Below are 14,207 nucleotides of genomic sequence, written 5' to 3' on the forward strand. Positions count from 1 at the left end.
CAATGTTGGATGTCCAGACTAAACGTGGGCGAAGTTTCAAGTCTGTAGATAAAAGTATGTTGGAGTAATCCCCAGGCTTCTCAGCTCAGGCTGCAGGCTGCTGTGAGCGCCAGGTTTCACACAGTTTTTTCTACACGCTGCACTTTGTGACGTCACAAAGTTATGCCTCAGTGGGCTTCGGAGAGCTGGCCAATCAGAAGAAAGTGGGCTTGTAGGGGCGTTTTAGGAGAGGCTGTGTGAGGGCCTGCACTGAGCAACAGTGTTTTTTTTAACTGTAAATTATGCTAAGCTACTCCACAGGTATCACAGAGTGAAATATGAAGCTTGAGGTTTGCATAATACCCCCTATAAATTTATGGGGCAGAGCTTCTGAAGGACAATAAGGGAGGGTTGTACGTTTGGCTGTTGAATCCAAAAATCAGAAACCCATACCCCAACTTTAATGCACCGGTCCCTAAATACTCTATACAGCACAATAATTACATTGATCATTACGGAATCTATTGTTATGCTAATCTTTTCAAAACATTAGCTACTGGACATAGATGTCTCCCACTTCACTGAGGCTTCATGTTTCTTGGTCATATTGGACTATGACCAAACTGTGTTGTCAGAACATCAAACTAGTACGTTGAAGATGAGCACAAAGAAACTTTCCGCCTTCAGCAGACACTTCTGCAAAATAGTCATGTGCTTCAGTCTCTGCACATACTGCACACATCATTCTCCACGATAAAGTAACAGTATGTGACACTTTGACCGATTTAAATGTTCTTTCTTTATGTTTTCCAGGTAAGACCACCACGGAGTTACATAAAGGATGGACTGAAAGGAGAATGCAAATCTTTCCAAGTATTTAAAGGATTACCAGCCTTACCAAGGTGTTTCATCCATGATGACCGAATAGACCGTCCTCACATGATTTAATGCTCCATACGTGTCGCTGAAAGCGAAGGACACTCTGGCCTGGAATTTTCCACAATGTGACAGAATCTAGAGGTGACCATCTCATCTACCATGATGGAACCTGGTCCGTCACCTTCCACAGACCCTCTTCACCTCAACACCAACAGCTACGTCAATAACAGCAATAACAGCGGGCTGGATGGTGACTTGTTGAGGAGCAATCACACCCTGAACTTCAACTATCCTTTTCAGAACGTTCTGCTGGGAGTCATTCTGGGGTTTCTCTCTCTCCTCACAATCGTAATGAACCTGCTCGTTCTCTACGCCGTGAAGAGAGAGAAGAGCCTCCACACCGTAGGGAATCTCTACATCGTCAGTCTGTCTGTGGCGGATCTCATTGTGGGGGCCACAGTTATGCCTCTTAACCTGGTGTATTTGTTGGAAGATGAGTGGAAGTTGGGACGGGCTGTCTGCCAGTTTTGGCTTATCATGGACTACGTGGCTAGCACCGCCTCCATTTTCAGCTTGTTTATCCTGTGTTTGGACCGGTACCGCTCCGTCAGACAACCGCTTAAGTACCTCAAATATCGGACAAGGGGAAAAGCCAGCGCGATGATTTCTGGAGCATGGCTGCTGTCAATGACGTGGATTATTCCGATTTTAGGATGGAGGTCTTTCACTCACGTGGACCTTAAACCTGAGGAGGAGAACAAGTGTGACACAGATTTTCGCTTTGTCACGTGGTTTAAAGTCATCACTGCTGTCTTCAACTTCTACGTACCCTCAATTTTGATGCTGTGGTTTTACACGCACATCTACCTGGCAGTGAGACAACATCTGAGGGACAGGGAAAGAATCATTCATCCGACTGATTCATTCGGGGAAAATGAGAACGGACAAAATGCTCTATCGCCTGTGAGAGATGTGTCGAAATCACCCAAGAGGGAACTCGAGGTTCCGATGAAACTCTCTAAGAGACAACGCTTGTTGGACCAGAACACTCTCGATCAGGTGTATTCCTTCGAGGATTCAGATAAAACCAAAACTGCTTCATCCAGATCTCACAGAAAAATCGGTGTAAAGGGCCAGCAGAAGTCGTTGCTTGCCATGACATCAAAGCGACTCAGAGTGACCAAAAGGTGCTCGTTGTCTCCTGAGGAGAAGCAGTCAGACGTTGAGATTCCCCTGAGTCGACCTTCAGTGCCACAGGAGGTAAACTGCACAGAGGGAAATGACGAGAACAAACTTCAAGCCTCTTTGAATGAATGTCACGTCACAGTGCCGAACTCAGTGAGCGGTGTCTGTGATATAAATCAAGTTTCAGACGCGCAGAGATACACATCTGTGCTCTACAACAACTTCGGCCCCCACCGCACTCTGCCCTGGACTGAAGGAGGGGTCAAAGGTGCCAAGTTGGACCCAAACAATGCGGTGACTCTGAGACAAACATGGCAAAGGTTCATCCATCAATCACGTCGGCGTATCCAGAGCCTGAGGATCCATAAGGAGCACAAGGCAGCCAAGCAGTTGGGTTTTATAATCGCTGCTTTCATGTTGTGTTGGATACCGTACTTCATAGCTTTCATGGTCATGGCGTTCTGCAAAGAGTGCGTGCACCACGACCTACACATGTTCACCATATGGCTAGGTTACATCAACTCAACTCTGAACCCTTTTATATACCCGCTCTGCAACGGGAACTTTAAACGAGTCTTCAAAAACATTCTGAACATTCGTTTTTGACAGAATAAAATCAAAGTGTTTCTTCTGTCACTGATGAGAACGGGGCAACGGTTTGCTAGGGCCAGTGGAGATGTTTTGTTTGTCTGTTCTGTTTGGTCAGGATCTTATATTTGTTTTACTTACTGCACTTTAGTTCAGACTCATGGCAACAGATGATGTTGTCATTTATGTTATGATGTTGTAATGTTATTTATTTTGCTTCTCTATGCTAATGTAAAGTGTACAGGACCAGAGACCTTTACAATGAAAAGATGTGATCTCTCAACCTGGAAACAGGAGCATGAATGTCACGTCACGGCTCAGAATGGATGAAAACTTATTTAATGTCCAACGTGTTTCAAAAAGAAAATAATTTTCTTTATTATTTTTATATATTTTGCACTGGTGCAAAGCTGTAATCTGTTGTATTTGTCACAGTGTTGCCTCGTCATTAAAACAGGATACAAGAGATCAGTTGTCCGTTGTAATGTCACTTGAGGAAAAATCTAATCTTGCCAGATCTGTTTCTTTATTTCACACTTCTCCAAAGACTTTTTGCAAGCTTTCATTATGATTCAAAATCTTTTGGTTTCATTGAACTTTTTAAAAAATAATTTATCCACCCTGCATTATTACAGGGATGTGTCTGCATGACCACCACTTACATCCCTCTGTCAACCCACAGAAGAGTAACCTTTACGAACTGCAGCTTTTTACATTCAACTCTTCTCTGATGCGATGTAGCTCCTCTTGTCATGTCATTAGCTTAAAGAGCACCAAATATCATCCACAGACCCGCAGACAGGCTGCCGTCATTTTAAGACTCATAAACTGCAAATGTATTCAATCGATATTTGGAACAAAACACGAGCATCCATCGAGCTCGAGACAAATCGTAACAGCACCATTATGACCCCATTAGAAAAGGTTATTCCTGCAATCCTGCCGCAAATAAAAACGTTAAATTGTTGTCCGATTAACATTTCACCATTTCTTTAATGAAAACAATGACTTCTTGATTTTAATGTTTTGTCTTGTCCTATAAACAATATTTCTCTCTTTTTAGACGTTTATTTACAGATCAATTGACCAATTTTTCAAGTCAGTTTTTTTTTTATGAATGTTAAAATTCCTTAGAGGCTGTGTTTCATTTAAAACTTAAAATGACAAGCTCAAAGATTTCAATTTTTGTGCTCTTGAACAGTTCAAAACTAGCAATAACCAATTTAACCAGACGTCTACAGCTGACTCGCTTTGTCATGGTTTTAAATCTTTTCCTCACTTTCCTTTTTAGACTGTTTGCCTTCATCTGAGCGTCGAATTTGTTTCTTTTTCTTTGGATTTTCACTTATTTTTGAAGTTGTATCTGTAGTCATCGATCTTATCTTTGTTTGTTCAGCCATAGTAGATTACTGTTTACTTGCAATGCTTACAGAAACACGAATTGCAGCCGCTTAGCTCCACCTACCCTCTCCGGTAGACCAACCACTGCTGGGTGATGAAAAAACCGTCACTAACTGGGCACCGCTTGGGATTTATTCCGCAAATGTCGCCACAGACACCAAATAAAAATACGATATACTGCAAATACAAAGGCTTTTATCAGTGGACCATAGGCTCAATCACCATTGTGTTAACTTATTCGTTGATAGATAGTGACTGAAGAGACTTTTATTTAAAGGACAAAGATCAGGATTGTTACTTTAAATGTATTCGAGCCAAAAGAAAGACTGAATGTTGCATAATTTGCTAAAAAAAACCATTAAAAAAAAACCTTTTAGTTCTATTTATGACATGGGGCAGAGTGCACTCCAGCCTCTTGTGGCCAAAATGAGTATTACAACAAGCTTTTTTCAAATGCTTAAATTTTTTCTTTTGCTGAAAAAAAGCCTTGAAAACTTAGAATAACTAACCTGGAAAAAACTTTCTTCACATGGAAATTCTTTTTTCTCCTGACGTGTTAAATTGATAAATAAATTGAACTTCATATTCTTGTCAAAGCTTTTTTTTTTAACCTGTTCTTTATTCAGAAACACGGGAGAATTTTACATCAGACTTGGATCACCATCATTTTCCCGCCCACTCCTTCCCCTCCTTTTTTCCCTCTAAGGGCTTCCGTACCTATTCATAATTTATCACATAAATAACAGAGTCTAAAATTGGTCAGTAATACATAAACAGCCATTACTCCCAAACCATTTCTGGATCAAGAAAACTTGTATAATGTTTCCTGTGTCCAGTGAGCGCAGGCGGTGTGTGAGTCACTACTTAAGCAAATCAAACAAATCAGAGGGGGGTGGAACTGAGCTGGAAGATGAGATGATCTGAACCGAAGACGCAAAAGTGCACACTGTCATCTGTTAAGTAAGTCCCTGTTGACAAGCTCAAGCCAGCATGAGGCTGGTGGGTGTTCATTTTTTAGATGTTCTTTTCACAATTTTTCACAGATAAGTGGCCCTCATCTTCACATGCTTTCACCGTGTGGCCACTGAATGTTTTGATGTTCATGTAAATCATATGGACGTTTATGGTTTTACAATAAATTCTACCTGCTCTGTGTTTTATTCCCACGGAGTATTTTCACACACACCAGAGAGCCTTAAAATGATCACTCCTGTTGTAGATCATGCTCCTTGTTATGACTGAGCATATCTATCACTTGAGGGATAGTCACTTACTCTGCCATCTAACATAAGGCGGTACTAAATGGGCATTTTCTGTGTATGAAAATACTCTGAAGTGTAAGCTACATAAATAGCTGGATTCATCTATGTTATGTGCAGATTCACACAGGGCCCTACTACCAAACGGGACCATATGATTGTGTAATACTGCCAGACTCTGTTAATTGCATCTAATTGGTGCAAATTAAATTACTAAACAAATCTGCAAATAATCGAATTACCAAAAGCAAACTGACATACAGCAACCCCAGGGGCAGTGGATAATCCAGCCATTGGTGCTGTCCTTTATACATTGCACTTCAGTCCGTTATATTTTATGTAGTGCAAAATCAGTAAGGACATTAGACATGTAACAACCTCTTTCCTTGATTTGAAATGGCTCTGTTGATTTGAAATTCTGTGTTTACAAAGAAGCAGAAGACACACCAAAACAGGACACATCATTATGTGGGGGTAACCATGGGACCGGTAAAAACAAACCTAAACCTTTTTGTTTGTCTTAAAGGAAACTGAGCACTCTGTTATACATACAAGGGTAGTTGCACGCTAAGATTTGCCAAAACCAACAGAAGCAGTAATAAAAATGTTAGATAGAGATATTTACTGTAAGCCAAAACCCATAAATAAAAAAATCATCTGATATTGTTTACATAGCGTTGAGGAATACAGTGACAAAAAAGTGGGTCAAAATGTTTCCAACTTGATCCTGTCAGAACACTGACCATAGCACACGACCCCTGACACCCATCAACCCATGCTTCACCCGTCTCCCCGTCTACAGAGAGAGACGACAAATCTTCAAAGACTAAACAAAAAGAAGGGAGTTTTCTTCCCTCAGCTCTTACTAGCTTTGGAAAACTGCAATAGTTTTGTGTCATTGTAATGTTCTTGTTTTTTATAGCTTTTTAAAAAAGTTTTGTGTTCAAACTGTGAAAACATATTTTATCCAAGACAATAAAGAATGATTGGAATAAGTGTCATTTTTTGTCCTTCTTCACTCAATGAGTTACCCTGACTTACAGAACAGTGAAGTTAAAATGACAAAGTTGAGTTTATGTTTAGTATGTTCACTGGCATTGGTTAAATTGTAACCATGTTTTGCAGTTAAGGGAAGTTAATTGAAGCCAAAAGCCTAGTGATAAGGGAGATCAATTATAGCAGTATAGTATTGCCATGCAATGAGAACTAAAAAGCTGTTTAAAAAAATATGCAAACCACTTGTAATCTGTGATTTTGTATTTGATAGGCTGAGTCCAGTATTTTTAGACTCATTAGCTCAATACATTCTATTTCAGTAGGCTTTTGGATGAACAAAAGAAAAAAACAACTAAATTAAGGGTTGTATTTCTAAATAAAATGTCAAAAAACCTAAACTGAACACATTTTAATATTATAAAAGTAGATATTAAAGGGATTTAATCACCTCCATATTTCTAATATTGTTACTACTTGTTTCAAGTCCTTTATTTGTCATTTGCACAAATACAGAGAAGCATTCATTAAAAACGCTAGTCTTAATTCTCAAGACCCAGCTCAAGAGCTGTAGTCTTTATCAGTTGAGTTTCTGAACTTGAACAAAACACTGCGTTTTTTCCTAGCCGTAGTGTTTACAGACGGCCCCCAACTCATTGTCGCTGTTCGGTGGCCAGATATTTCACATTTCCGGAATTGATGACGTCTTCATGTTTCAAACCAATAATGTTCTGTTCGTGAGTAAAACTAGTTATACCGGTGGTTCGGATGTAACAGACTAACACAGAATACTTCTTGGTGGCTTGTACTCAGAACACCCGTGTCTGTTCAATCCGACATGAAAAGAAACGGCGCGTACAGGTTTTTGTCAGTTTTCTCATGCTTCATCGTTTGCGCGTTCTTGTTCATATTTTGGTTCTTTATATTTTATTCCATGCTACATGTACCATAAGGCATAGAGAGACTTCTTTGAAGCAGCTAGCTAAGCTAATCTTGGTTGCTACTTACCCACACTGCATTGCTCTGTTGACAAGTCCCGTGATCACATGATCCCCCGGACCAGGAAGTAAGGATATCTGGTAAGTGTACAAAGCTCAGCTTGTTATAGTTTTGCTATGGTTTTGCATACGAACGTGTGTTTGCCTTCGTTATAGTTATACCTATTTATATTGTTTCAAATACATGTATGTCCTAGTATTGTGATTAGTGATTCGGAAGAGATGCTCGTCGGGTGATAGAGGACTTTAGGATGCTTCTGCTTTCACTGTGAAGTCTGTGTTGCATGCTGTGTACTCACTGCACAGTTACTGACAAGAATTTAAGTCCTGATGAAAGTTAATATGGAAATTAAACAATATTAATTTGTGCCTAATGATTTAATGTATTCGTGCTAAATAATCAAGTTGCACAGCAATTGAATGTGCAGGTAGTATCCATTGTACTTTAATCCATATCTCATTTTTACTGATTTGTACTATGTATATATAATTTATTTAAATAAAAATGTCAAATATAATGACTTATGCTTAAACTGAAATTTTAACACATTGAGTAAAGAGATGTGTCTGAATATTTTTTATTTAGTCTGGCCCATAGTCACAAACCAAAAGTATTCATTGATCACTTTCCCGTCATTGAACTGTAAAGCATTGACTTGTCCTTTCTGTCGGTGTTTTTTTTTTTATCTTCCTAAAGATATGGATAACCAAGGGACTACATACATATTTGTATGTAATAAATCAAGAATATTTGTTTGATAATCAAAGTACGGTCAATTGAATGTATGATCAGTCAGTTCAGCGTATCTGAAGTTAAAGATGTCCTTGTTAAAAGGCTTCTATCATGATATATTTTTCAATACAACTCAGCTTTATATGAATATCCCTGAATAACTAATTTGCATAAAAAGGCTTTACAATCTGTCGTAATATGATACCCTCTATATTTATCTTAAACAAATTACTTCATCTTAAGTATTGGTTTACTGCAGACTATTTCAAATGATTAGAAATGTTTACTTTCCTATTATCAATGCAGCAGTTAATTCTGTACTTAAATTCCAAACTGGCTAATAACCTAACTCATTTCCTTGATTAAGTCAATATCAATACAGTATAAAATGCACCATCAGGTATAATAAGTTATTATAATTTAACTTCATTCTAGTTTATCGGCCTCTCACTCACACCATTCACAGACTGTACTGTAATTGCATCTGAGAGCCTGCAACTGTTTGTAACCTTCAATTGTTAAATTTCTCAGCTTGTCGTACTTGGCTGCACGGACTGTTAGTGAAGTTGTGATGGCATCTGACACCAGTGAAGCAGCGTCCTCCACAGCAGACCTCAAGCTGCAGTTTGCTCCCTTCAGCAGCGCTCTGGAGGCCGGTTTCTGGCACCAGCTCACTCAGAAGAAACTTAACGACTACAGATTAGACGAGAGCCCCAAATGTATCAAAGGATATTACTACAATGGTTAGTAGTGAATTGGTTTGATTATAGCAATGAGTTAATAAGTTATTTTTCTCTTGTGAGTATAAAACACGTGTCTTATCTCACACATAAAAACAGAATGCACAGTTAATCATTTTCGTCTCATGTCTGTCTCGTAGGCGACCCACTTGGTTTGCCCACTCGTCTGACGTTGGAGTTCAGCGCATTTGAAGTGTAAGTATGATGCAGTTTGTTGCCTACATAAAACATCATGACCCAAAGTTCGCCTCTTGTTACTTTTCTTTAGAGGTGCATTGAATAAATACACTTGACACTTTGCTTTATTCTGAAATTGTATGTGTATAAGTCTTTTAATACAGGCTCTTACAGCAACATTACAACAAGTAAGCTAAGGTGTAAATTGCTTCTCAGTGTATAAAAGGCTTTTGTACCCTGCAGAAATAAAACAGCGTTTGAGTTGAAATCTCATTCCAGTCCAATCATGTGGGGTCACACACTGATTGTAGATTCTGTATTTCATTCATCTCGTAGTGGTTTATAGCCTATATTTCTATGAAGAAAAACAGGCTACCATTTTTTTCTGCAACAATTCAACTTTCTGAAAGAATGCTGATAGAGGGGCGTCGACTTAGCTCAGCAGTTAAAGCGCGCGCCCCATGTACAGAGGCTGACGGTGTGGACACACTGCATGCGACCAATTCGCCTCGCTAGCTCCCCACAAGGTTGTATACTTAACAACACAGTTCTCTTAAAATGGATGAATATGACAAAATGAGGGAGAAAAGCTGTGGAGCTGAATTTCCGGCCGCATTCATTCGTGTCTAGTGTGTCCGACTTCGACGTGGCGGCTCCAGGCTCAACTCCGACCCTCGGCCCTTTGCCGCATGTCATCCCCACTCTCTCTTCCCCCTCTATATCCGACTCTATCCACTATCCTATCCAATGAAGGGCAAAAAGGCCAAAACAAATCTTTAAAGAACACAAATAGAAATCATCTTGTAAGCTTTTTGTAAAGTGCTTAAAAAATCAAGTCATTTTTTTATTGCTGTGGAATCATGTATGGTTAAACTTCGTTAAGAAATGATCCACCATGACGGTTTAGGGTTGAACTAAACTTCAGCTCTCACATTAAGTAATTTGGATGCTCTTATTAAAGCAACTGTGTTGTACAGTTAGTATGCATACAGTTTAACAGAGGTCTGATATGGTTTTGTCTGTTAGAGATGGTCCGACACCAGCCCGCTGCTGCTCAGCTATTGGAACGCTGTACAACACCAACACACTCGATGCCTTCAAGACCACCGACAAGAAGGCTCTGCTGGAGAAAGAAGCCAAGGAGGTAAGAGATATCCAGCGTGAATTTTACAGACACGTATTCACACACAGAAAGAGAATTTCTGTAAAATTTAGAAATGGTCCCTTTAACAAATGCGTGTGTCATCCTCTGTTGTTTGTAGATATGGGAGGCCATACAGTCCGGGGCTGCGCTGAAGGACCCGTCCATCCTCTCTAGATTCATCCTTCTGACCTTTGCAGTAAGTGATAAACACTATATTATAAATGTGTTAGTTTTATGTATTAATGACTTTTTTGTGACTATCTTTCTTTTTTGCTGAACTTTATTTCAGGATTTAAAGAAGTATCATTTCTACTACTGGTTCTGCTTCCCTGCTCTCTGCTTCCCAGAGGGGATAAAAATCCTCAAACCACCTTCTGTGCTTGAACAAGTTTTCACCACAAAGCAGGTATCTATTTATCCATCACATGCTCATATATATATCTACATTGTGTTGTGAAGTGTGTGTTGCCTTCTCCGGTGCTGGCCCTAAGATTTTAGTATTTTTGAAGCTTTCCCAAGACGTTTGTAATATTCCTAACCTCTTTCCTAGAACATGAGATGGCTTAAGCCTTTAATTTGTGTGATACTAATACAGGACAGTGCAATGAGGTGATGAGGAGTTCTGTTTGTCCTTAGATTTTGTGTTTTGTTTGTCAATAAGCCTCATTAAGAGAAAGTTGGAATTATTCATGACACCAGCTGCAGGCCAGAGCGATGGCGATCTCTCTATCACTCGCTTCACCCTGTCTATTGTCCCTTGTCTTGACACCTTGACAGCTCATAACTGAGATTAATGAGCTGCGAGATGACATGACTGCCTGCTGAAGATGCATCTGTCCTCTGCTAGGATCAGGCCAGAATAACAGTTTGTAATAAATTGACACAGCCTTTTCAGCAGATTTGTGCATTAATATTTCACATTAATGCAAAAAAATCGTTAATAATAATTTAAGGCATTTAAAAGTCAATGTTTAAGAATGTCCCACTTTGAGGAAACAGTCAGTGTAAACAGCCTGGGCGCCTTCCTTTGGAGGTTTTCCGGTCTGTCTCACTGGTAGGAGACCCAAAGGTAGACCGAGGACACACTGGAGGGATTATATATCTCGTCTGACGCGGGAATGCCTCGGGATCCCCCAGGAGGAGCTGGAAAAACGTTTCTGGGGAGCGGGGTCATGCGTGGTATCCGTCTAAGCCTGTTACCATGGCAACGTGGCCTCAGAGAAGCCTCAGAATATGGATGCATGGCTGTTATTAATATTTTCCCTTTAAGAGGTTTCTATAATTATTGGCTGACATCTAATTATTTCTGCCTCAGATCGCAGCCTTGCAGGAGGCCTATGATGGCCTGTGTATCAAAAGAGGGACCACCGCAGTTCCTTACTTCATAATGAAGTACACAGATGATGCTGTTCAGATGGCTGCACTTGGGGACTGGGATGCATTCTTCACTGATGCTAAAAAGGTACTACAGTTTATTTAACCTTTAAAAATGAATAAGTTAGCATGCTAAAAAGTGTATTTAAACGTATGTGTGGGTGTTTCATAAAGGATTGGCTCGTCCTTAACATCAGATTAGCTTCTGCTAACGCTCAGTAAAGTAAACACACACCTTGTTTGGTTTTTCTAGGTCACTGTGGGCGTCTACGATCCTTGTACTCTGTCTCAACATCCGGGCTGGCCGCTGAGAAATCTGCTGGTCCTCTTAGCCAACCAATGGTAAAACCTACTTCTGTGTGTGTGTGTGTGTGTGTGTGTGTGAGTGTGTGGGTGGGTGTGCGCTTGAAATAGATGAGGAAAAACACATTTCATGTTTGTGAAATTTTTTTATGAATGTCTCTCAGCGTGGAGTGATTAATATGAAAAGACAGGAAATCTCAGTGAATCTCTTTTTAAGTAGTTTCCTGGCTCTAAAGTGTGGGGAGCAGGTTTCAAACATCAGTGTGAATCAAGATGCAGATATGAGCCTACAAAGTCAACGGCATGGACTGAATAGCTTTTTATAACTATTAAAAAATTATCTAAAATCAAAGGGTTTCTGACGCACTTGGACTGAAAAAGAACTGTTTGGCTGTTGCTTAGTCAGGGTGTCGTAAGAGTTCAGGGAGGAGGAGATAATTGAAGCATGGGATTGCAGAACATGACTACTGCTGTTAAGGCTGCGCTGAGAAGCTGTAAATTTCCCCGATAAACAAGATTCACTCGCTCCAACATCTCACAAGTTGCTCACGTCATCGTGTCAAAACAAAAGTCACACTTTCCATTCCTTACACATTTCAGTGTGAGGACTTCATTGCAATTTTACTCACTTAAAGATGTCCAATATTATGCAAGAATGCCTCCAAAAAGGGAAGATTTCTCAAACAGACACATTTTTGTGTGTGTGAAATAGACCATGCAGTGGCTCAGGCTAGTTAAAGTACAATAGCTGGTTTGTAAACCCATGTCAGCCCCATCTATGACACACACAGGTTACATTGTGTAAACACACACACTTGGCATGCTGTGTATTTGTGGCATCTTCAAGCTCTTAAAACTTGTCAGCAAACGTTTTTAGCTAACCGCTGAATGCACTATTTCTTACTTACTGTATATTTCCAATAATAGTATATTAGCAGCTTAGGCGGCTGTTGATCAAAGAAAGTTTATGTCTAATCCACCATGTATTGGTTGATGGAAAAGCAGGAACAGGCTCGGTTAATCATTCAAAAACTAAGCAGGTGTGTAAAACTCAGGTATTCAATGTTAAAGGTTCTTTGGGTTTTGGCATCTGAAGTACTTGAACAGCATTTCATGCCACAGCACATGAATTGCAAAGGGTGCTCTGGCACAGGTTATTTTAGAGATGATGTTGGTATGTTAAAAGCTCGTACGTGTTTTGCGGGAAATATTTACAGAGGAAATATTTCAGCGCATCGGCGCACCGGGCAGTTGGTACAAGTTGTTAGTTTTATTACTTAACATTTGATGAAGTATGAAAGTCTTAGAATTTTCCAATGTTTACACAAAAGTTCAACATCAAGAGTTTATCTTTTGTAAAGTATTCCACTTTCTTGCTCTTGTGACACCGTTTACTTTCTGTGAAAACATCTATTTTAAAATCCATTAACTGAAAGTGTAATTGTAGATGGAAGAAATAAGATATACATGAAACAACACTTTTATCCTGTGATAGAAGAACTTTGTAAAAAAGTGATTGTGTTCCCCATCCCTCACTATAATTTAAGCTCCTTATTTTGTTTAAAAGAAGTTTAGGGGAGGGTCTTCTGTCATACACATCGAAGAAGTCTTAATAGAGCCAGTGTACGTTCTTTTACAATACCGATGCTTTTGAATATTTTTGTTGTTTATGACGAATCATTTCGAATGGACGTCGACCCTTTTCCAAGGACGCTGCGGTGCTTTAAAGTTATTTATCATGTGTTTTATATTCCAGCTTGTAAACCACGATCTCTACAGAAATTGTTCAATGTCTTGCAGACTAAAGAAACAAATCAAAATTTGTAATAAGGAAACAGAGGCCAAACGAAGGCCAAAGACCGGGTAGAAGAGTTAAAGCTCCTGTGAGGAGTTTTTCACTGGTTATGAAACAGACCGAAATTAATTCTGATGACTCTATATGACCTACAAAAGCAAACCAGACCATCAGCGACAAGATTGATTATTTCTATATGGTTATTTTTAATGCCTGAAACTGCCGGTGGGGGGGTAGGTGTCAGATGAAGCGGTTAACTGCACGCTGCCTTTGTTTACATTTTCATGGGCAAACATGTAAAGTTATTGGTACATATGACTGTTAAAGAAAGCAGGATGAGATTTTTTGTTAAAAGCCACTACTTAAGCATTTACGTCTTTGTCCACAGGGGGCGCCAAAATCAACCGTACTGAAAGTTCCTCACAGGAGCTTTAAGTACGAGTTAAACATTTCTGATTGTCTGTTCTTAATATTTTAGATTGTCCAGGTGCAAACCTCAGGTCAGCAGGAATGCTTTAGTGCTCTCGTGGCATAAACACTGAATGCTGTGTTTTCACATTCTGAATGAATGGTTGTTCTGTGTATGAAAAGTTGTTTGATAATGAAGCTGAAGTAAAGATTGTTTTGCCAAAGAACAGTAACACAAAAATAAAAAAAAT

At 39.5% G+C, this 14,207-nt stretch overlaps 2 protein-coding genes across 2 annotated transcripts in view; both read left to right on the forward strand.

The window, feature by feature from the left end:
* The first annotated feature begins 981 nt into the window (after nucleotides 1-981).
* hrh1 (histamine receptor H1) lies at nucleotides 982-3,569 on the forward strand. The gene is given in 1 exon segment (XM_069678858.1): nucleotides 982-3,569. A coding segment is annotated over 1 exon segment (1,668 nt). The 3' UTR covers nucleotides 2,650-3,569.
* Nucleotides 3,570-7,055: 3,486 nt separating this feature from the next.
* The window catches only part of atg7 (ATG7 autophagy related 7 homolog (S. cerevisiae)), a 73,955-nt gene continuing 66,803 nt past the window's right edge, over nucleotides 7,056-14,207 (forward strand). Inside the window, exons 1-8 of the mRNA XM_069677893.1 lie at nucleotides 7,056-7,363; nucleotides 8,547-8,758; nucleotides 8,896-8,950; nucleotides 9,959-10,076; nucleotides 10,195-10,272; nucleotides 10,366-10,482; nucleotides 11,392-11,538; nucleotides 11,704-11,792. Coding sequence (XP_069533994.1) covers nucleotides 8,587-8,758; nucleotides 8,896-8,950; nucleotides 9,959-10,076; nucleotides 10,195-10,272; nucleotides 10,366-10,482; nucleotides 11,392-11,538; nucleotides 11,704-11,792 — 776 coding nt within the window. The 5' untranslated portion in view covers nucleotides 7,056-7,363; nucleotides 8,547-8,586. The remainder of the gene's footprint in view (nucleotides 7,364-8,546; nucleotides 8,759-8,895; nucleotides 8,951-9,958; nucleotides 10,077-10,194; nucleotides 10,273-10,365; nucleotides 10,483-11,391; nucleotides 11,539-11,703; nucleotides 11,793-14,207) is intronic.

This window comes from Semicossyphus pulcher, unplaced genomic scaffold (genome assembly GCF_022749685.1).
Source record: "Semicossyphus pulcher isolate SPU_LCO1_2020_fin unplaced genomic scaffold, fSemPul1.0.p SCAF_3, whole genome shotgun sequence".
Taxonomy (NCBI): Eukaryota; Metazoa; Chordata; class Actinopteri; order Labriformes; family Labridae; genus Semicossyphus; species Semicossyphus pulcher.